Raw genomic sequence first — 23,981 nt, forward strand, 5'->3', positions numbered from 1 at the left:
GTGTGTGTGTGTGTGTGTGTGCAGTCCTACAGCCAGCAGGAGTAGTTGGGGCCAGAGCACCATTGGCAGCTGGTGTGGGTTCATCCTAGTGACCTTTATGTAAAACTGTGCTAATTACCGGAACAACCAGCTTTCTCTCCTTCTTATTCCTTCCTTTCTTATTGCTGAGCTGTCAGTTCAGGTTCAGGTTTCACTCTGACACTTTCCCCCTCAGCCCTTCTCTCCTAACTGGCCCCCATCACACCAAAATGGATCCCATCATATATCAGGGCACATGTGTACTTTTTTTCCCCCCAATCCCCAAACAGCATGCATGATGCACTGCATCAACCTTATCACGGTGATGACAGCTGCAGCATGTGGAGCCACTCCTGCGGGTTATGGCGGTCTATTGTTTTTGCCCACCTCTCTGCCACTTAAACACACTGCGCCTCAAGGATACACTCACTCTGTTGCTATGGAGTTTGTGTTCAGATACAGTGGCGCACACTTTACAGGCGCCCGGGCAGGAGTTCTGATATCGATGAAACCAATCAAAGTGGACGGATGTGAGTGCGTTTCTCTGCTCTGTAGACAAATTGTAAATTAACTTCGACAGACTATGAAATCCTGAAAGGGCATTGTGATCTTCTATTTATCAGATTAATACTGTTAATACATTAGTCTGTGGCTCAGGGGTTAGGGCGGTTCGATCTCTGGCTCCTACTGTCCACATGTCTAAGTGCCTTGGAGCTTTACAGCAGACTACTGGTCCTGATGCTGACGATGACGATGGGTTAAGTGCAGAGGTCAGATTTCATGTTTGTGCCTGTTTGTATATGACGATTGTAATGTTTTTACAGTGCTTGATGATAGTTTTCTATTCAGTGATGTTTTCAGGTCAAAGCACAAATTGATGATGTTCGATGTTCACAAAATTTGATGGAATCATTGCTTTCATGTTTAAAAACACATTCAAAGTTTTACACGTATTTTATGCAAACATTTTCAAACTCCTCCCAGAGTTTATTGGATTCCTTTCACATTTTGTTGGTACAACCCTCTGGCTAATGCAACGCTTAATTGTGAAGGACTAGTTGATACCTTGAATGATGATGTCATCGGTCATATGACAATATGCCATTTTAGGCTCTTTACAGGTATGGGACTTTTCAAAGTCTTCCTAGAGGTACAACGGATGCATCTCAAATGTACAGGCCCATATTGAGTCATAGTCATAGCGCCACCTACTGACCACAGGAAGTCAACCTCATGTGGCAAAGATCATAAAATGTACATGTTTTGATCTACACATGATATACAGCGACATGATGTGTAATCCGTGTGTGTGTGTGTGTTCTCTAGCACCACATACGAGACACAGGAGGTGCTGCAAAATTTGCAATGCATCATTTTCAGTGCCACGCACTCCACACATGAAATCACATGTTAAGTCGTGCAGGAATTAGCTGCTGCATCGTCGTCGGTACCCGAGCAATTCTTATTCAAAAAAGACAGAAGCAGCATTACCGTGTCTGCTCTGTGAAGGCCTGAATCTGGATACTTGTGAGTGGTTATCAACTCCGGTATGTGTGGAGTAGTTGGACCTTTACATATGCCTCCTGGCAGCTCTGAGAGGACAAGTCAGCATCGTCTTGTTGAACCTAAAAGCGCCCTCCCTATGCCTGGGTGTCTGGTATGACATGGATGAGTCACTCCTCAAATTCACAAGTGGCTAGTACTGTCATAACAAGAGGGACCCCGTGTCAGCGTGGGTTCTGTCCGGGTTCTCCGACTTCCTCCCACAGTCCAAATGTAATGTAATCCCGATGTGAGTATAGGTCACCAATGTCAGCTGGGATCGGCTCCAGAACATTCCCCCCCTGTGTGTGTGTGTGTGTGTGTGTGTGTGTGTGTGTGTGTGTGTGTGTGTGTGTGTGAAGGAGGAATGGGCCCACCCAGTGTAGTGCATAATGTTGATGTTTTTAATGAGAAATGAGCCATTCAGTAAACATGACCTAATGCCAACATGAGTACATAGGTTCTAACACTGGTCCACCTGGATCCAAGTTAGTGAATACACTTTCTGAAAAGTGGATCATGCCTGGAGGAGGATGCGGCAGGATGTCTATGAGGAGGGGCCTTAACAAGAAAGAGACAGGTGTCGTTCAAACTCCTTGTGTACCTGAATGCATCCCATCTGCACACAGGTCCCTGAGGACATCAGACTTCAGTGATACGCTAAGGTTTTATCTGCAGGCAACATTCAGCTTCAGCATTCTGATCATTTCTGGTTTTTATTTTATTTTTGTTCTCATTTCTGCTTCAGACAAGAAAAGGGCTGAAAAATGCCACGCACAAGCTTTGATGCTCAGTACTGAGGAGTGTTTGTCCACATTAAGCTCTGATTCCTTTCCCGAGAGCTGCTTGTTGTGCCTCTATGTTTGAGCTAACACTTAAATACAGCAGACATTCAACACATCCAGCTGTGGCTGTGAGATGGCCGTCTGCTCCGCTGCTTCGGCCCCTCGGTGTCTTTTTAGAGGCGTCTCTGCCTCGTGCTAGGCTGAAGAAGTTCTAGCAATGGAACACAGTGCAGAGGAAGACTGCAGCCGCTCAAACACAGCGAGGGTGCTGGAGATGCAAATAGGTCAACGTAGTACAAAACGGGAGAGAACAGCGGGAGAGAAGTGAACTATTCTCTCTGCTCTCATTTTGCGAGGGAGTTTAGGCTGAAATAAGACCAAAGGTAGGTGGAATGATAAACCACTAACTTGGTTTATTCATTCATTCACTTCTGGGTAGCCTCCCTGTCCCCTGAGCGGGCCTGAGTGATGCAAAAGACATCCTGCTCTCTGTAAGATGAGTCAGACCTTTCCTTGTCTCCTATCACTCTGTGGCCATGCTAGGGGGGCACAGCTGGAGAGAGAGTGTTGGTCAGTTGGTCCACACTGAAATACATCTGTTTATCAACTACTGGATCTAAACCAAGCGCCGTTGCTTCATGTCTTTCTCTCCGTTTTCTCTCACACTCTCTCTGTCTGCCAACTTGTCTCTGAGTCTCACTTTCTGGATTCCCATGCAGAGTTTGCGCCTCACACCACCCTCTCCATCTTTGCCGTACCCTGAATATCCCTCGCTCTACTTCTGCAGTGCTCTCTCTCACTTTGTCCTCACTTTGTCCTCCTGTGCTCCCTTTTTCCATGTCCCTGGTCTCCTCTTCCTGCTCATACACAATCGGGGCACAGTCAAACTGTCACACACATTTGGGGAAGTTCACACTCTGCAGAAACACACACATATGTATACACACACACCCTGTTCTAACCCTACAGTGTGTGTTTGTCTCTTCCAGCTCTGCACGAGTTCCCCACAGACCTGTTCACCAACAAAGAGAGAACAGAAGGAGCCGTGGCTCTGCATGTCCTGTGTGTAAGTTTACCTCTTAAGTATTCAGCTCTGCAATTGACTTGACGACTGCTTGACAATGGCATTAGTCCCGCCCCTGGCTCTGATTGGCTAATCATTAGTCTCCCTGCTGAACTTATTGGTCGATTACCTTTTAACCGTGAAACCGCTGTTTCATGTCCCGATGCTTGACGACTCAGTGGACTTAAACTGGAGTGGACGTATTCCAGGTCTGGACCCAGATGATACTAAAGTATCAAATATGGATTAATACACCACTGAAAATAGTCCTTACCTAATGCACCTATTTACTCCTGTTTGAGTAACAATTGCTCAAAATTACAGTGCCCTGCTGTTTGGGGAAATTACTGAACTTACATTATTAATGTAAGAAATTCATGATCAGTGATGGGACTTATTGACAATAAGATAAAAATATATCTTCTCCTCTTCTCTCTTCTCCTCTCGTTTCCGTTTCCGGTTGCGTGAGAACGGTGAACGTGTGAGTGGTGGATGTGAGAGTGCCGTGGAGTTTGGATTGTATTTTCACTGCTTTGGGATTTTTCCTCTGTTTTTCTGTCTATGCATATGATCAGGTAACATACAAAGCAGTTTATTTATCGGTAGACGAACGTGTGATTAGTGGTTTTGTTTGGCGTTGTTCGGGAGGATGGCGTCCTCTGAGACGTCACCCCCGTCAATCCGGCAGGGAATAGCAATGTTTCAGTAGAGGAGGTCCTGCTGGCTGTTGGAGAACAGGTGGGACATGACAAACTTTCCTTTGCGTCTAGGATGAGTAAAGCTGTCGTTGTGTTCGTGACGAGCGAGGCCTTGTGTCCACAACCTGATAGAGAGTGACATATTTATCAGGGAAAGTTTTGTGCAGGTATCTCCGCTCTCAGCTCCCCCTACACAGATCACCGTGTGACGCTCTCGTGGCTGGAGCCCCGGATGCTCTCGTGGCTGGGACCGCGGGCGTGGCAGGTCCCGCTGGTGGGGCTGTGGCCGGCAGCAGTGTGGCCGGCGGCAGTGCGGCCGGCGGCGTTTCTTCGTCTTCTTCTGATAACAACAATGTCGACAAGGAGGATCAGGGCCAGTCTTACAACCTGCATGCTTCTGTGGTTGCGCAGAACCTCACTGCATCTGGTACCAAAGCACCACCACAGTCTGTAGAACTTTGTGAAGAGGCAGCTACAGGTTCTGCAGGTGGAGATCACACCATAGCCTTAGATGAAGGACAGAGTGTAGGGTCTGTGTCCAACAGCCAGCTGTCTTGCGAAGGAGAGGACATGGAGGATGAGAGTAAACCAGATACTGCATCTAATTCTGAAACGTGCATTAAAAGCACTGATCTGTATTCACTAGAGAAAATAAACTCGTTTTTGGATGTAACTTACAAAAGATCTGTAAAAGTGAGTGAATATTTCGGTGACATTGAGAAGTTCATATGTTCTGTTGGGGTGGTGCAGAGACAGGTGGGTTTTGACCTTTTAGAAGAACGAAAGCGCTTCACACAGCGCTTCACACATCACAACCCTGTGGAGAGTAAGAAAAAGTAAAAGGGTTAAAACAAAAAAAAACAGTTTAACATGATCATGTGTCACACGAGATTTTCCACTTTTCAATGCTTATTTATGGTCTTGTCTTGCCTCCTATCCTCTGACCTATCCTCTGACTCCTATCCAGCTTCTATGCAGAGCTTTAAACATCAATGGTGGGAGGGACAGACATAAAAGAGCATTAATGGAAGTTGTAAATCAAAAAAGGTTGGACATAGTCTTTTTGCAAGAAACTCACGCCACTCCATCAGATGAAGTAGACTGGGGTTTATGGTGGGAGGGCTCATACACCCTGAGCCACGGCACCAATCTTAGTGCCGGAGTAGCCGTGCTGTTTAGAACAGCAGTTAATGCAACAGTCACTGAGGTGGTGAAGGGTTGTTTGCTGATGGTGAGGGCAGAGATAGAGAGCTTGCTTTACTGCTTCGTGAATATATATGCACCAAATCAGGGGCCAGAAAGAGCACGCTTCCTCACTATGCTGCAAAACGAACTGCAGAGATGCCATCAGGAGCAACTGATAATCGGAGGGGACAGCAGTGGAAAACTGAAAAAGTTTGTTTCAGTTCTCTGAAGAGAGGTCGGAAAGGCACAGATCCGTGTATTCTGCCAGCAGTACACCTCAAGTCTAAAATCAAGTCTGCTATTAAGGACCTTAAAGCTAACATAAAAAGTATTGAGGAGGGCTTCCAGAGAGACCCGGATTCCAGTGTGGGCCAACTGCTGAAGGAGAGGAGGTTGGAGTTGAGCTCGTTCCTGCAAGAGAGAGCGAAGGGAGCTCTGGTCAGGTCTCGTGTTCTCCAGTTGAAGGACATGGATGCCCCAAGCTTGTTTTTCTTCAACCTGGAGAGATCGTGGCACAGAGGAAGCGGATGTCTGAAGCTCCCAGAAGGCAGGATTACCACCAACCAGAGGGAGATGAGGTCCCATGTCGTGGGTTTCTACGCTGCTCTTTTTGGGGAAGAGCAATGCTGTACAGAGAGCAGTAAGGAGCTCCTGGAGGGTCTTCCACAGCTCAGTCCAGCAGAGAGGGCTACGCTGGACGGAGTGCTGACACTGGAGGAGCTGACGGCTGCAGTGAACCAGATGGCTTCGGGAATCGGCGGTCTCTCCACGGATTTCTTTAAGCAGTTCTGGACTTACAAAACACAATGACTTACATTGTGTTTTGTTGGGATTTTTTTAAACAAGATCACTTCCTGTTTCATGCCAGCGGGCAGTACTCTCCCTGCTGCCCAAGAAGGGCAACTTGGCCCTTCCTAAGAACTGGAGACCAGTGGCCCTGCTTTGTACTAACTATAAGGTGCTTTCCAGAGCCTTATCCAACAGACTAAGAGACTACTTGGAAGTAATTGTAAATAGCGACCAAACTTACTGTATCCCGGAGAGAACAGTTATGGACAACATTTTTCTCATTCGTGATGTGCTTGATGTATGTAAATTCCACGTTGTAGATGTTGGTATTGTCTCACTGGATCAGGTGAAGGCTTTTGACAGGGTGGATCACTCTTATCTGTTTTCTGCACTCAGGGCTTTTGGGCTTGGTGATGGGTTTTTGGCTTGGGTGGGTTTGTTGTACGGTGGTGCTGAATGTATGGTAAAAATGGGAGCTGGGCTGAGTCGACCGATCCCTGTACAGCGAGGGATAAGGCAGGGTCGTCCTATCTCAGGGCAGCTATACAGTCTTGCTTTTGAGCCTCTGTTGTGCAAGCTGAGAAGTCGGCTCAGTGGTCTGTCACTGCCTGGGTCCTCTAGTCTTTGTCGTTCCCTCGCTGTGTCTGCGTATGCTGATGATGTAAACATCTTCATCAGGGGCCGGGGGGATGTTCACGGGTGAACTGGGCAAAATCTTGCCTGCCTGGAGGTCTTCAGTGGGGAAAAGGAGGTTTAAAGGTGTTGGGTGTGTTTTTAGGCTCTGAGGATTTTCAGAAAAAGAACTGGGAGGGAGTTAAGGAGAAGGTGTGTGCTCAGTTTTCTAGGTGGAAATGGTTGCTGCCCCAGTTGTCATATAGGGGAAGAGTTCTGGTTGCTAATAACTTGGTTGGGATACGATAAGCAGCTCTTTCACCTACAACCTGAGTAAGTGGACTTCGCCAGGCTGATGCCGTTCTACGGCTCTGTTCTGCAGGCGTGGCAGGTTTTTAACATCTCATGTGAAGCTGATGAGACTCATAAGGACTTAAACGCTGCAGTTTGCCAGCCTGCGAACGTGTTTAAGAGAAGCCGGCTGCACTAAACTGGGACATTTGGCGAAGATGTCACCAACAGCATCATCCATGGTCACCTTCAGGCAAAACGCCAACATCACGTCTGTCAGGTTGACCAACAGAATAGTGGAGGTCTGTGCCGCACTGCCACAACACCTGAGAGCAGTTGCAGGAAACTGTACTCCTCTCACTCTGCAGTGAGTACACCTTTTGAACATATTGATCATTGTGATTGATTGTTTATTTGTTCTTTGGTGCTTTAATTTGGTTATTTTATTTGTTTGATTATTTTGAAGGTTTTTTATTTTCCCATTTTTGCTTTTCTAGTGATGTTTTAGAGTGTTTTCTGTTTTCCCTGTGTTGGGACCATGTGCTTGACCATGTGCTCTGAGACAAAGGGATCTGGCCTTCCTATTTTGCAGAGCAATCTGGAGCCTGATTTGGGGTAGATAGCAACCAAACCCCCCACAACAATGAATTTCACATATACCTGTGAAATTCTGAGGTAGTTCAGTTGAGAAAGCTTGGTGCTGCTCATTGGACGAGCCCAGGGATGCCGAGGCGGGACTTCCGGTTTTACAGCTGGAAGCGACCAGCTTACAAAACCGCTTAGCGCCCCTGAAAACTTTGTCATTCCGTTCTGACTAACGACGAAGTGAGGAGGTGCGAACAGGTTGCTGTTTTTAAAAGAAAATCCTAGGTCTTGTTTTGTGAAGATGTCAAGAAACGGATTCTTTAGAGAAAGAGAAGCACACTTCTCCTCTCCACCCAAGTGGATTTGTTCCAGCCGTAAGGAAAGAACATTCCTTTACTGAGCCGAAGAAAGTATCTCTGACACACAGAGAGTTTTATCCCAAAAAGCAAACATGGATATTGATGATAATTCTGATTTCATGAGTTCCGGCGAGAAACCCAGAAGGACCACATCTTCGACCACAAAATCAACTCCTAGTAAGGCAAAGAGTTTGGGCAGATTTAGGTTCTTGTGTTTATTATCTTGTTTGTGTTGCTTAAGTTACTGTGTCATATTTATGACGTGGTGTGTATGCTCAACAATTGCCAAGATTAACGATCAAGATAGTTAATGTTGTGTAGAAATGACTGTTGCTGCAATCGTGTTGCGATAATTCACCGCTGGTGAGACCGGAAGTTGTTTCCCATCAGTTCAGAGGTCAGAACCACGGCTGTGCGAATCAAAGAGTCGTCAGTCGTGTTTTTCTAGATGAGAGAACAATCTTCCTTACTCCACCCCGGCGGGGAGGATCTTATTTTGTTTTTGGAGGATTTATTTTGTTTTGTTTGCTTTCTCTCTTCTTTTACTAACCCACACATATAGCGTTAAGCTAATGTAGCTCCGGGGGTGAGCTAACTGCTTCAGACACATGCAGATAACGCAATCTCTCTATTGTCTAGCGCCATGTTAGAGTCCCGCTCCATTTTGATAGTTCGATCTATCTTCAATGTGCAGTCCCACGTGACGTAGCTACGTTTAGATTACATCATACGTTGTCTGAGCTGTTGTCTCGCCTCTCCCCCACACACACATGGAATAGTACTTTGACTATTGACATTGTGAGTGAATACTAATTATGAGACTTAGTTTATAGTTAGGTTATTGGTCCCTTTTCCCAGGGTGGTGCCCCGTTATTATTAATAATCGTTAATAATCTTACCGACATTAATAATTCTATTGATGTCAATAATTTATTTTTATATATGCTAATAACTCAAACATGCTCCTTTTCTTTCCCAAATAGTGAAATAAAGGGACTTTAAAAACCAAACCTCTCCTCTCCTCTGTCAGTTTTGGTTCAGCTGATGCATGATCAGCCCCCCTGGCCTCTCCAGCATGGCCCAGCAGGCATCAATAAGCCAGGTCAAGGCTCCGATGGAGCCCCTCTGCCGTCACTCTTACAGGCAGAATGTTCCAGTACATGATGACCCATGTTGTGCAGTGCTGACGGTCTCAGGAGGGCCAACTGTAGTGAAAGCTCGTCCAGCAGTGCAGTGTATCAGGGGAACTTAGCTGTGCATAAACAGAGCACTAAGAACTGCAGAATAGACCGTGTTGCCACAATATTTCTGACATTATAGGCAATGTCACTGCTTACAGCGCGGCCACCCTCTGAGTTAGCCTTTTCCAGCAGCAGAGGGGCAAATGAATGTAACCTTTTCTGGGATGCTTGGATATTAAAATAACAAAAACCCCAAAGAACAGTATATCATCACAAACTATTTTCCTGGGATGTCTAACCTTTAAAGTAATGTACTCTGTGTCATTTCACAGCAGGTGTTGCTGTACTTGGCTTTGTGGAGAGAACAGCGTTCTCTGAATTCCAGGAAAGACAATCAGGGCTTATACCTGCAGAGTTTGTGGTATAGTTGTAATGCTGTTGTTCTTTTCCACCTTTACTTTTTTAAAATAAGAATGGGCCATCGTCCACTGTGACATGAATATACCCATGTATAAATATGACCTCAAAAAGGTTTGGAATGTTGTAGGAAGTGAGCCAGAGCAAAAGCTAAATGAGAGCAGTGACAGTGTCTCCTCGACCTTGCTTGTTAATATTGTATCGATACACAATCTTCTTTTATATAAAACTATTAATAATTCATTTAGGGATGTCGGGTTTAACTGCAGTTACATAAGTCTCGGTTTCATAACCATGACAGTTAAAGAAGCTGTGATATCTATGGTGTCTTGATTCCTGCATTGAGACAGGTTTGTGTATGTGCTGAAATCTCCTGTGGCAATAGTCACATAACACGTGTGTGTGTGCGCGTGCTGGTTTGTTTTTTGTGTTTGAGAGAGTCGTGCTACTCACCAAACATTTCAGAGGGAACTAACACTTCAGCCTTATATCTTTCAAAAAGGGCCTTAAATTAACAGTGATGGAGCATTTTGGTTATAAAATACCAGGGAGTCATGTGAATGGCTGATTAATTACACAGTTTAACCATCTTAGTGTGATCTTAGCTATCGGCCTATATTCAGTAGAAATATGCGATCTGAAGATCGGCCTTGATGCTGTCTAGTCTGATAATAATACTTGTGAACATTAAGTCCATGTTGAAATCGACAGGAGGAGAGATAGTCACGTTAGTAACACTGACAGCAACAGCTGTTATAATGGAGAAGAGCTATGATATTGAGGTTCCATTAGGTTACATTGTGATGCGTTCAAGCTCCATTCAGGAAAATAATAAAAATAAAAATAATAAAAATAATAAATCCAGTTGTTTGAAGGAGATTTTTTCACAGCAACAAAAAATAGATATTAGAGATGAATTATGTCCTGTTTAACTTCCTAAGGCGCCGATCAAACTGAGAGGCTTGACAACAGGCGCGGACGCTTCAAAAATGCGCCTTGGCAAACAACAGCCAGTTGAGCAGAGATGCGTGGGCAACCAGACGATGGGATGTAAATAACGAGGAAAAAATGATTTAGTGCAGACATCCAGCTCTTGCTGTTGCTCTGCTGTTGAATGGGGAGGAGGGAAAAATGTCATAGTTCATCATAATTAACTATCACTAATATCAATGACGTTCCTACCACATCTACCGGCAAATATACAGGAAGTCAGTGGTAAAGTAGTAAAGCCTGCCTCTTGCTTGATTTGATTGGCTGCCTCGATCATGAGTGACATTGACAGGCGCAGCGACGCCGCGCTGAAAAGTTGTGAATATTTTAACTTTTATGCGTATTGTTATTATTATTATTATTGTTATTATTATTATTATTATTATTATTATTATTATTATTATTATTTTTAATCCTTTATTTAACCAGGAGAGTCCCATTGAGATTAAAAATCTCTTTTTCAACATAAGAAACACATGGTTACAGACAGAAAACACAGAACAAGACAAGTTAAAAGAAACTAAAAGTTAAGAGACAGTGACGTAACCAAGTTAATTTAAAAAACATTTACATTTTTGGGAACCTGCCTGTATTTCTTTCATTTTAGATTTAAAAGCAGTAAGTGGTATCAGTGTGTCTTAGGTATCGTGTTAATATGGTATTGTGACTTAGGTATCGTGATAATATGGTATTGTGACTTCGGTATCGTGATAATATCGTATTGTGACTTCGGTATCATCATAATATCGTATTGTGACTTACGTATTGCGTTAATATCGTATTGTGACTTAATTATAGTGATAATATTGTATTGTGACTTAGGTATCGTGATAATATTGTGTTGTGACTTTGGTATCATCATAATATCTTATTGTGACTAAGGTATGGTGATAATATTGTATTGTGACTTAGGTATAATGATAATATCTTATTGTGCCTTAGGTATCGCGATAATATTGTATTGTGACTTATGTATAGTGATAATATGGTATTGTGACTTAGGTATAGTGATAATATGGTATTGTGACTTAGGTATCAACATAATATGGTATTGTGACTTAGGTATTGTGATAATATCTTATTGTGACTTAGGTTTTGTGATAATTAGGGCCCGAGCCACCGACAACGTTGAGCCAGCGAAGGCCCTATTTAAATTGTACTGGTTAGGGCCCGAGCACCGACGAAGTCGCGCGAAGGCTCTATTGTAATTCAAAGAATTATTATGAGGGCCCGAGCCACCGACAACGTCGGGCCAGCGAAGGCCCTATTGAAATTGTATGGGGTATTATTATTAGGGCCCGAGCACCGACGAAGTCGGGCGAAGGCCCTATTGTAATTCAAAGAATTATTAGGGCCCGAGCAACCGACAACATCGGGCCAGCGAAGGCCCTATTGAAATTGTATGGGGTATTATTAGGGCCCGAGCACCGACGAAGTCGGGCGAAGGCCCTATTGTAATTCAAAGAATTATTAGGGCCCGAGCAACCGACAACATCGGGCCAGCGAAGGCCCTATTGAAATTGTATGGGGTATTATTAGGGCCCGAGCACCGACGAAGTCGGGCGAAGGCCCTATTGTAATTCAAAGAATTATTATTAGGGCCCGAGCCACCGACAACGTCGGGCCAGCGAAGGCCCTATTGAGTTTCTAAGGGGTTTTATTAGGGCCCGAGCCACCGACAATGTTGGGCCAGCGAAGGCCCTATTGAAATTGTATGGGGTATTATTAGGGCCCGAGCCACCGACAACGTCGGGCCAGCGAAGGCCCTATTGAGTTTCTAAGGATTATTATTATTATTGAGTGACTATTATTGAGTTATTGAGTTTGAGTTTCTTATTGAGTTTCTAAGGGGTTTTATTAGGGCCCGAGCCACCGACAACGTCGGGCCAGCGAAGGCCCTATTGAAATTCTATGGGGTATTATTATTAGGGCCCGAGCCACCGACAACGTCGGGCCAGCGAAGGCCCTATTGAAATTCTGTGGGGTATTATTAGGGCCCGAGCCACCGACAACGTCGGGCCAGCGAAGGCCCTATTGAAATTCTAAGGGGTATTATTATTAGGGCCCGAGCCACCGACAACGTCGGGCCAGCGAAGGCCCTATTGAAATTCTATGGGGTATTATTAGGGCCCGAGCCACCGACAACGTCGGGCCAGCAAAGGCCCTATTGAGTTTCTAAGGGGTTTTATTAGGGCCCGAGCCACCGACAACGTCGGGCCAGCGAAGGCCCTATTGAAATTCTATGGGGTATTATTAGGGCCTGAGCCACCGACAACGTCGGGCCAGCGAAGGCCCTATTGAAATTCTATGGGGTATTATTATTATTAGGGCCCGAGCCACCGACAACGTCGGGCCAGCGAAGGCCCTATTGAGTTTTTATTATTATTATGATTTTTATTTTTATCGTTTGGGAGCATATTTGGGGTACTTGCCATGCATGAAAACTCACCAAATTTTGCAGTCTTGTCAGGTGTGGTGAAACTTGGGGTATGATATAGGTTGTATATTTGTGTGAAATAAAATGTCTCTCTAGCGCCCCCTCAAAGTTGGACCGGCGACGCCCCTCGGCCAGTATGTCCGATTTACTCGAAATTCGACACACATGTCCAGATCCACTAGCTCTACAAAAAAGCCTCTCAGACCCCTAATCTCCGCCTGGAAAAATTTTCCGCCATCTTGAATTTTGTGAAAAACACATTTTTGAGAACTCCTCCTAGTTGCTTTGTCCGATTGCTACCAAATTTGCTGTTGGTCATTATCAGATGTCCATCACAAAAGTTATCAAAAGCTTGTTGATATCTTGTAGCGTTTAGAAGATACGGACCAATGAACTTCTTGGGGCGTGGCTTGTTTTTCAATACACATAACTTCTCAACCGTGTATCCTAAAATCACCAAATTTGCAGTATTTGTGCATATTGCATGGTGGAACATACCCTGCAATTTTCATTCCATTAAACCAATAGAGGGCGCTACAGTAACTCACTGAATTTCAGTTTTTTGGTGATTTTTCACATTTTCAGCCTTTGTATTTTAACGAACTCCTCCTAGAGAATTCATGCGATCGACTTCAAATTTGGTCAGAATGCTCTTAAGGCCTTTGTGATGAAAAGTTATCAAAAGCTAGAGTTTTCATCAAAGAACCTTGACGTGACGGTGCGGCCATTTTGCCTCATTGGCCGGGAAGAAAGAAGTTGTTATAACTCCAAGGTACATTATTCAATCTGCACGAAATTTCTTATGCATGATGCTACTTCAACCCTTAGCACATTTCAATTGAAAAATGTTCAATAACTCATAGCACCACCTACTGGCAAAAGGAAATGTCATATTTTATACTTTTATTTACTCCTCCTAGCCAGTTCACCACATCAGTCTGAAATTTTGTAAAGATAGTCTTAACACGTTGATGATGCACCATCATGAATATTGGGAGTTTTCGTTGAACGCTGTTGCCGCGGCAACGCATCATTCGCCATGAAAAAGTAGGCTGATGGATCAGTGGCTTGCGATGCTCAAAAACTCATGGAACTTTATACATGTGTTATAGGTAATGGGAGGACATATTTTATATGGGTGTTTGGCTTGGCCGTTTTAAATTGCCTCCATAGCGCCCCCTACAATATTTCAAAAGAGCAGCCCCAGCGCTACGTTTGAGGTACCTGTATGAAACTTGGTAGGATTATGTATCTCAGAGTGACTTATAAATAAGTCTCTTGGGACCATGCTCTAAACCGTACCGGAAGTCGGCCATTTTGATTTTTGTGTCATTTTTCAATGGATTTAGGCTCATTTCTAGTCGCTATACTTTAACGAACTCCTCCTAGGCACTTTGTCGGATCCACTTGAAATTTGGTCGGTACAGTCTCAAGACCTTTGTGATTAAAAGTTATCAAAAGCTTTACGTTTGACGGAATGGCTTAGCCGTAGCGGGCGGCTACTTTACGTGACTCCCCATGAAAAAAGCTGATGTAACTCAGCTGGACTTGTTCCAAACGCTCCTAAACTTCCCATGCTTTATAACACTCATGGCCTGAGGATGTTTACAAGCTAATTTTCACTAATACTCACAGCGCCACCTGCTGGCCAAAGTAATTCTGCGTTTTTTGACAACCGGCATCCGATTTACATAATATTTACACAATGTTGTCTACAGTTGTTATAGAGCAACATAAAACATGTTTTTGCATGCTCTGTAGCACCACACAGTGGATACAGGATGCTGTGGACTATTTGCATAGCATCATTTCCTGCGTCACGCGGTCCAAGCAGAAAAAAAACATCGGACTCCGACGCGCGTTGTCCGACTCTCGCAGACGATCTCGGCTGCATACGTTGGAGTCCCGCCGGCACCACCGACGTGCGGGAGGAGGCGAGGGCCCGTTCATCGCTGCTTGCAGCTTTAATTATTTTTGTACTTTGGGCGCATATTTGGGATACTTGCCATGCATGAAAACTCACCAAATTTTGCAGACTTGTCAGGCCTGGTGAAAATAGAGGTATGATATAGGTTTCATATATGTGTGAAAAGAAATGGCTCTCTAGCGCCCCCTACAAGTCGGACCGACGACGCCCCTCGGCCAGTATGTCCGATTTACTTGAAATTCGACACACATGTCCAGATCCACTAGCTCTAAAAAAAAGCCTCTCAGACCCCTAAGGTCCGCCTCCCTAGATTTTCCGCCATCTTGAATTTTGTGAAAAACACATTTTTGAGAACTCCTCCTACACACTTGGTCCAATTGCTACCAAATTTTCTGTGGATCATTATTGGATCAAGATCACATGAAGTTATCAAAAGCTTGTTGATATCTTCAAGCGTTTAGAAGGGCCGTTCATTGCTGCTTGCAGCTTTAATATGGTATTGTGACTTTGGTTTTGTGATAATATGGTTTTGTGACTTAGGTATTGTGATAATATCGTGTTGTGACTAAGGTATGGTGATAATATGGTATTGTGACTCGGGCATCGTGATAATATGGTATTGTGCCTCGGGTATCGTGATAATATGGTATTGTGCCTCGGGTATTGTGATAATATGGTATTGTGACTCGGGTATCGTGATAATATGGTATTGTGACTCAGGTATAGTGATAATATCGTATTGTGACTTAGGTATCTGTCACGGGAGTTCAGGATCTGGACCCAATAGCAACCACAGGACGCAGAATACGGTACAAGTCTATTTATTTTCTACCAGCGAAGAAAAGGAATGCCTGTGTGGAGCCCGTGGTCCGACACAGGATGGCTGGCGAATCGACGGTATGATGTCCCGTAGTCCGACACAGGATGGCTGGCGTATCGACGGTATGATGTCCCGTGGCTCGACACTGGAGGGCTGGTGGATCGACGGTGTGATGTCCCGTGGCTCGACACCGGAGGGCTGGTGGATCGACGGTGTGATGTCCCGTGGCTCGACACCAGAGAGCTGGCCAATCGAAGGTGTGATGTCCCGTGGCTCGACACCGGAGGGCTGGTGGATCAACGGTGTGATGTCCCGTGGCTTGACACCGGAGGGCTGGCGGATCGACGGTGTGATGTCCCGTGGCTCGACACCGGAGGCAGGCAGATTTTCCGCTACTCTATACCCGAGCAGAGAAGAGAGCGATTAGGGTCTGGACTAGACAATGGGAACTTAAGGAACTGCGGTAGCTAAATACCGAGGCAGAAGACGGTACGGACTGACAACCTAGGCCTGCAAGACCAGGGTAGATATACTGCCAGGCGGTGATTAGTGGGATCAAGATCCAGTGTGCCAACTGCAGGCGGTAACGAGCCAGATTGTCCGCAGCTGTGCACCGATCAGGGGGCGTGACCATGGGAGGTGTCTGGAGGCAGGCCCGAGAAAACAAACACAGAGCACATGGCGCACAATAACAAACAGGGAAATGACAGACACATGAGGAGAGGAGATTGGGGGGAAAACAGAGGTTAACACACAAAGGGTCAGACAGGGATCCTGACAGTATCGTGATAATATTGTATTGGGACTTAGGTATAGTGATAATATCGTAATGGGACTTAGGGATCGTGATAATATGGAATTGCGACTTACGTATCGTCATAATATTGTATTGTGGGGCCTCTGGTGAGTCCCACCCATAGAAACGATTCATATGTTGGTGGTGAAAGTTTATTCTTGACTTCAAGAACAAGAAATTAACTCAAGGTCCACTTAGTTTTCAACTACATCTGACAGTCTTCTTTAGCAATCAGAATAGTCTTCATTCACTGATGAAGATTATTTATATTACAAAAGCAACATTTATTCTGTGTATGTGAGAAAAACAAATCTGGTGATCCATTTTTCAGTCTGATCTAAAGTGTTGCTCTCCTGTGTTTATGACTTAAGAACAGCTGAAAAAAGGTTTGGTCAGGATTAGGGCTGCAACTAACGATTATTTTAATAATCGATTAATCTGTCGATTATGTTTTCGATTAATCGATGAATCGGTGGGGAAAAGGCGAGTGAATAAAAACATGTCTTTAGTCTTGCAAACTATACCACCCCTGCTTTACCACTGTTATTAACGAGCTAACGCTAACTTGTCATGCTTGTCAAGGTGGATAACGAGTAAACAGCAGCACCAGGAGAGCTACTGGAGGGACGTTACGTTCCTCACTTCAAAACGGAACAACAGTAGGATTCTGTAGTGACTTATCCTGCTGTTGAACTCCCTTCCTCCTCATCAAGGACTCCAACATGTTTATGTTTTAGGTGCTGAATCATCACCGTGGTGCTCCCGTGCCATGCCATGTCGCTTTTGCATATCACCCTTTTCCGATTTATTTAGTGTGAAATGCTCCCACTCTTTGGACGACTTAGGTCGTACTGATTTCTCTGCCTCCGCCATGTGTTTCAGAACAACGTTACGGGTCTCTCCGATGGTCTTTCCTCTACCTCCGCTCTGCTTCGTGCTCAACTCAACTTTTTTTTTATACTCAAACATCTCCGCGACTTATTGAGTGGCGTAATAATCGCGCGACAACGAATCGATAATGAAATTCTTTACCAACACTTTTAATAATCGATTTTAATCGATTTTATCGATTCGTTGTTGCAGCCCTAGTCAGGATCATCTTTAAAGTCTTTGCAGGTGAATTTTTTTTTTTGTAGCTTTAATTCACATAACTTACTAATGCACTACAGAAGTACCTTGTGTTTAGAGTGACTAAATTAAAACTCACCAGGAAGAGAGCATGAACGCTTTTAGTCCTATTTAGAACATGAGGGAGTGGTGCTCTTCAGCGAGTATTACAGCAGAAAACACTCGGGTCAGACTTTGGAAATGGGTAACTCTTGACCTTCCTCTCTGAGCTTTTGTAACAGGTGTGTTTAGTTGTGCAAAACCAACAGATGATGTCATTCAGATGTAAATAAGGACATCCCATGACTCAGCTGGTCCTTTTTTGCTTTGAAATCATAGTGACTTGATCAAGAAGACAACGTTTAGCACTTGGACTTGTCTTCAGTCTTGCTGGGACTTGACTTGAGACCTTATACCCTAGACTTTGGCTTTGTCACACTTTTGAGTAGCCAGAACATATAGTATAAGTAGTAGTATACATGTACTGGCAGCCCTCTGTTCTACCTGATTATTGTCCTGCTACTGTGCAGGTTACAATGCCCTGTGAAGTAATCTCATTTTAAAAACAATTTATAGTTTGAAAATGTTATTAAAAACATTTGAAGAAAGTAGAGAATGTCACGTCACCCTGTGGCTCACGTTGTCTGTGTTATGCTGTACTTGTAGCAGTTTATGGTCTTAATCCAGGGTGCTGATTGAAACACTTTCTTCGGACTTGTTCGGCGGAGCTTCTCCAGCCTGCGACCCGGGACCGTAACACACTGATCCTCCAATTATGGCAGCGGAGAAAACAGCGAATGTCGACTTGAAGAATCCGGGAATTCCATGATCTTCTCTCTGCAGGTTAAAGTGGGATAGCACAGGGCAAGTTAACTGTTTCTCCTTCAGGATCCAAGTGTGTGAACACAAAAAAAAGAAAAAGCAGTCTATTGCTCGACCAGTGATGTGGGGACTGCTACCTCGGTTTTTCTTCTCGGGGTACCAATGTTCTCTTTACCTCCTTTTAGCAACGTTAGTCACAGTTAGAATGGCGCAGTGTGGAGGTGCACGCTGATGTTTATAGTCATGGTGACGTCACGGCCGTGTCACAGGGAGCCCCTGGGATTCCCCTGGGGCTCGTTCAATGAGGCACCAGTGTTGTGTTTTCAACCAAATCTCACACTCAGCTGAGATTTTAGCGCTTGATGGGGGCTTGGCGCGATTTATTAAACCAGTTTATTTTTTACATGTAGGTCTCTCTCTCTTTGTTCCCCTCCACATGGTGAAGTCCCAACACAGGTATTTGATTTAGCTTGAAGACAGAAAAGTGAATAATAACGCTTCGGATTCCAGCTGAATTTTAATATTCCAGCTGCTGTTTTTTTGACAGCTGTACTGCCGAGCCCCTCCAACTCAGCTGGCATCATCACTTCTTAGAAAAGTTCTGCTCTCAAAAACCACAACTCTAGATTTAAGGCCTTCGGTATCTGCATGCAACATTAAACATGCACACTTATTTACATATATGTTGCACACATATTTCACTCCATATCCACCTCAAATCTGAATCAAGATTAAACCCAGTTATCAGGATTACCTGTGACCTTTGACCTTTTGCTTGCCCTGAATTAACAAATCTTTATCTCAGTGAGTGATGACCTTGTACAAAAGGCACTGCTCTTCTTCACACAAACACACACACACACACACACACACATATACACACACAACAAAGTGTGTGGCTCATTCTTGTGTAGCTCACTCAGGAAACAGAAAAACCCCCGGTGCAAAGTAAAATGTGACTCAAGAGGAAAAAGGAATAATGACTGTGTCATTCCTCTGAAAGGCTTCATCATTACAAAGTGTAAAGATATTCATGCTTTTCCTTTCTTCACACATTCTCCGTCAGTCTGTCGTCACTACCTGCTTTTCTGTCTTGATCATCGCTGTGTCTTTTTCATCTCCAGTCTGTCTCTGCTTCTCCATGCTCTGTTTTTTGTGCTATGTGAAGCCGAAACGAGGTTTGGTAGCTTTCCTGCATAATACACCAGGGAACACATTAAAAAGCTTTCAGTAGATTATTTACAGTCTCAGTGAATCCTCACACACTATTTGAAGATAATTTTATTTTGTAGTGGTAAGAATTTGAAAGGTAATTGAACATAGTTGTATGTATAATAAACAGCATGTATCAGGACAAGCTGCCTGAGCTTTCTACTCTTCATTTATACTTCCAAACTGTTTATTACTTAAGAAGTTTCAGGAAATGCATAAAAATACAAATCCAATGTTCATGCTGCAAACGAGAGCTGTAAAGCAACACAAGAAAACTTCTTAAAGGGACAGTACTGATGTTTAGAAGTGTGGTTGTGAGAGGTTGTTATCCATAGTGTTTTACTACAGTAGATGGAGTTTGTAGAAACAGACAGGGGTACCAGCTGTGGAGCAAAGCAATGTACTGCTGGGGACAGCGGCAGCAGCAAAACCTGTTTTAGCCAAAATGCCAAAATACTGAAGCCACTAGACTTTTGACAAAAACAGTGATTTTACCTCACAGAACATAGGAGTTGCTGGTCTACTGCTGCCTCCATCGATTAGTTAGTTTGTGTTTGTGTGCAACTTTGGTGAACCTGAACCAACTCCCTAAAACACCAAAGTAGATGGATATAAGGGCTTCAGTTCCCTGTCACAAAGGGCTGTCTGACAGCAAGGTGAAGCAGTAACAATACTCTAAATATAGCGTACATATTCATTCTTTTAGGTGTCTAAAATATGTCCGCAGCAGTACATTGCTTTGCTCCTGTGCTGGTACCCCTGTCTGTTCCTACAAACTGTATCTACTGTAGTAAAACATACAAACCCATTGCTGATAGGCTCTATCATTCAGATATACAGTATGTATAAAGGTAGAACTAAATCTTTACCTGAACGCTTCCAACAGTTGTATAAAATGAAAAAGAAAGAAAGCAATATGGCTTTATAATATAATTTTGTGTCACATGTTGTTCTTTAACTTGGTCCCATAGTGTCATTCCAGGTCAGAAGTCAAGTTGCTTTTTCCAGTTTATTTCAGTCGGGCAATAAGAAAAAGCCATCATCATCCTTTTGTAATGCCAGCATGTTTAAATGAGAAAACTAACTTCCCTATTTAAAAATGTAAATAGTGTGGTCCCACAGTTATGTTATTCATGATTTTTTAATGCACTGCACTGCATTTGCATGGGATCAGATCTTTGTATCTTTCGCTTTAAATAACTTAAATCCCTGTTTTCATTTTTCATGGTAATTGACATTAAACTTTAATGTAGCAGTTAGAGCTTCTATCCAGGGTACACAGGCATTCGTTCAAAGGAGAATACAAAGCAATAAAAGACATGGGAGGTGGTAACCAGCATCTCTTGTTCTTGTTATATTACAAATATCAACGTACTTATATTGTATAAGTGTGGACTTATCATATCATATGTTTAAATCACAGCAGGCCACATGTTCATGCTTCACAGATCCCTGTAATATCTTTCTCTCTCTCTCTATAGACCATTTACATGTTCTGTGCCCTGGCCCTCGTCTGTGATGACTACTTCGTCCCCTCACTGGACAAGTTGTGTGAGGTATGAATGTGAGGTTTTAAAGGTCCTATACACTTGATTTAAAATCTTAAATATGTACTCATAACGTTAAATATTAAAGACTGAATAAGCCACTAAAAAGTTTGTAGTTATTATTTATTAAAGGGAAAGTAGTGATGTGTTGAAGTGTGGTGGGTTGAGATTCTTCATGGTCAGTGTTTTACTACATTTAGAAGGAACAAAGCAATGTTCTGCTGTGGACGTATTTTAGACACTAAAATTAATCGATATCAGTTTAAGTGTACGATATATTTCGGACATTTCCAAAGCTTACAACATCACAACCATCCCTTAAATAGATCAACAGTCCAGAACTCAGCTAATCTACTTCATCAGGGCCGTGTGAGTCATGATTACAATATCAAACATGAGAAAATACAGCCGCATCTCCAGTTACACATGACATCAGTCACAAATCATACATGTACTCTTATAACCGTTTTTGTTTTGTTTTCTCCCAGGCGTTCTTCAAGTAACTGAATACTTAACTGATATGTATGTTGTGTATCTAAATATATTCATGTTTATGTCTTCATAAACAATGTGTTGCTGGCTCCCAGTAAAAATCAATATTTTTTAATGGTCAAATCCAGTTTCCTTCTTCCAGACTGACTCACCGTCAGGTTTCGACATTGAATGATGAAATCCCAGGTTCACAGTGTGTTGACACAGTGAGACATCTTTAGTAGATCAGTATGATCAGCCAAGGGTTAGTGTTAGGGGTTAGGAATTTCAAATCGCAGCTGTTGTTTCATGTTAAAATACAAGTTTTTTTTGTTTTTTTTTGTCCTTTGCAGCGTCTCCAACTCAGCGAGGACGTAGCAGGTGCTACCTTCATGGCCGCTGGCAGCTCGGCTCCTGAGCTCTTCACATCCATCATAGGTATTCACCACAACTACCGGTCCATCTCGTTACCTCCTCCGTCTAACTGAAGCACATGCAACAACACTGGAGCTGCATCAGGGAGGAAGCATGCATGTCTTGTACATGGTTTTAAGTATACTGAATCCCATCAGAATCCCGTTAACCATTGAGCCTCTCTTTAAAAAAGTTGCTTTGATGTCCTTCATCATCCATTGTTTATTCAGGAAAGCTCTTTTATAGCAGAAATCACAATCACACCGGCCAGAAGAATATGCAACAATAACAACAATGCAAACAATAAAATGTAGAGATTCACTTAAGCATTCACTTAAAGCGATCAACTCATACGTCTAATTTCAATATCTCTTCTAATATGAAAAAAATTAAAGCTATTTTACCAACCTCATTATTGATCGGAGGAGTTTCAAGGGATTCACATTCTTGTGAGTGTGTGTTGACAAATTGATTTGAATTTTAAAAGAGAAGTGAGGAAGAGTGCTATCTTGCCTAGCAATGCCCTGTAAGTAGGCAGTGTCTTACCCCTTTTTTACTGAGAGAAAACCATTCCACATTCTGCTGTAGTTCACAGCAGTGAGCTCTAAAATGCAATGTAGTGTAAATACATATATTACCCTAATCTAGGACTTCTTTGTGAGCTCAAGCACATATGTTTTGAGCTCTGTCCAGATATTAGTAATCTGTGACACGTTCAGTTTGGGGAACGAATGAGGTAGGCCTCATGATCGTACTTCCATGACCTTGTGAATAGCATATATTTGACTTATTTAGAACCAATTTTTTTTTGCACACAGTAAGATGCACATTGAAGATTTGACACAGCTTGCTCCACAGATGCTGCATTTGCATAAAGAATGGTATCATCTGCATAAAAATGTGCTTTGCTGTTGTCTACTGATGCACGTATCACAAACAACAATGGGCCTGAAATTAAACCTTGTGGCAAACCATTTGTAATCTTAGAACCTCAGTCTCTACCAAATATTCAGAATTTAAACCAATTTAGCAGTTTTGCTTGTGTGTTAGCAATAACATTGCATCAAACATTGCCGTGCTCCATAGCCAGGGCTTTGGATTGAGAGGAGAGAGGGAGGTCCATGACCAACATGGCATTCCTACATCTGTTTGTCAGCACTGCGCTGCTACTGGAAATGTCAAGTAGTGTACAACACATCATGTGTGCTTTCTATGGAGTCCTGATGCTGTGTGTGTGTGTGTGTGTGTGTGTGTGTGTGTGTGTGTGTGTGTGTGTGTGTGTGTGTGTGTGTGTGTGTGTGTGTGTGGGCGCTCATTCTCTCCTCAGGGGTGTTCATAACTAAAGGTGATGTGGGTGTTGGGACCATCGTGGGTTCAGCTGTCTTCAACATCCTCTGCATCATTGGTGTGTGTGGCTTCTTTGCCGGCCAGGTATGATGTCACACCGGCGGTACACTGCTGCAGCTGATCCTCACACTGACCTGGTGGCATTTCACACAGAGCAAGCAACAGTCTAATGTCACCTTTAAATATTCAGACACATACACACAAAGTGGGAGAAAGTACTCATGTAGATGTTTCTGCAGAAGGAAGCAGGACATGCACACACACACACACACACACACACACACACACACACACACACACTCAGTGTTGATTTATGCATGCATGAGTCCATGAGCCCGACTGCACCAAAATACAGCTTCAGAGGAAATCCGCTCCATGTGTAAACCACATAATGCATATTTTCTTCTTATATTTCATGCTGTTTTCAACCTTTGCTTGTGTCATGTTTTCATGAGTGTGAGTCTGATTTGTCTTATATTTTATATGACTTTCTCAAAGAACAAAGTTTAGGATTAAAACCTGAATACTCATTGGAAACTTTTCATTTGATGATCTCTTCTCATACT

General features: G+C 43.4%; 1 protein-coding gene across 1 annotated transcript in view; it reads left to right on the forward strand.

Annotated features, from left to right (window-relative positions):
* The window catches only part of LOC137885085 (sodium/potassium/calcium exchanger 3-like), a 59,168-nt gene that overhangs the window by 21,936 nt on the left and 13,251 nt on the right, over positions 1–23,981 (forward strand). The window contains exons 3-6 of the mRNA XM_068727232.1: positions 3,335–3,411; positions 21,118–21,192; positions 22,008–22,092; positions 23,396–23,499. Coding sequence (XP_068583333.1) covers positions 3,335–3,411; positions 21,118–21,192; positions 22,008–22,092; positions 23,396–23,499 — 341 coding nt within the window. The remainder of the gene's footprint in view (positions 1–3,334; positions 3,412–21,117; positions 21,193–22,007; positions 22,093–23,395; positions 23,500–23,981) is intronic.

Source organism: Cebidichthys violaceus, unplaced genomic scaffold (genome assembly GCF_023349555.1).
Source record: "Cebidichthys violaceus isolate CVI_PGR_0920_01 unplaced genomic scaffold, fCebVio1.0.p SCAF_4, whole genome shotgun sequence".
Taxonomy (NCBI): domain Eukaryota; kingdom Metazoa; phylum Chordata; class Actinopteri; order Perciformes; family Stichaeidae; genus Cebidichthys; species Cebidichthys violaceus.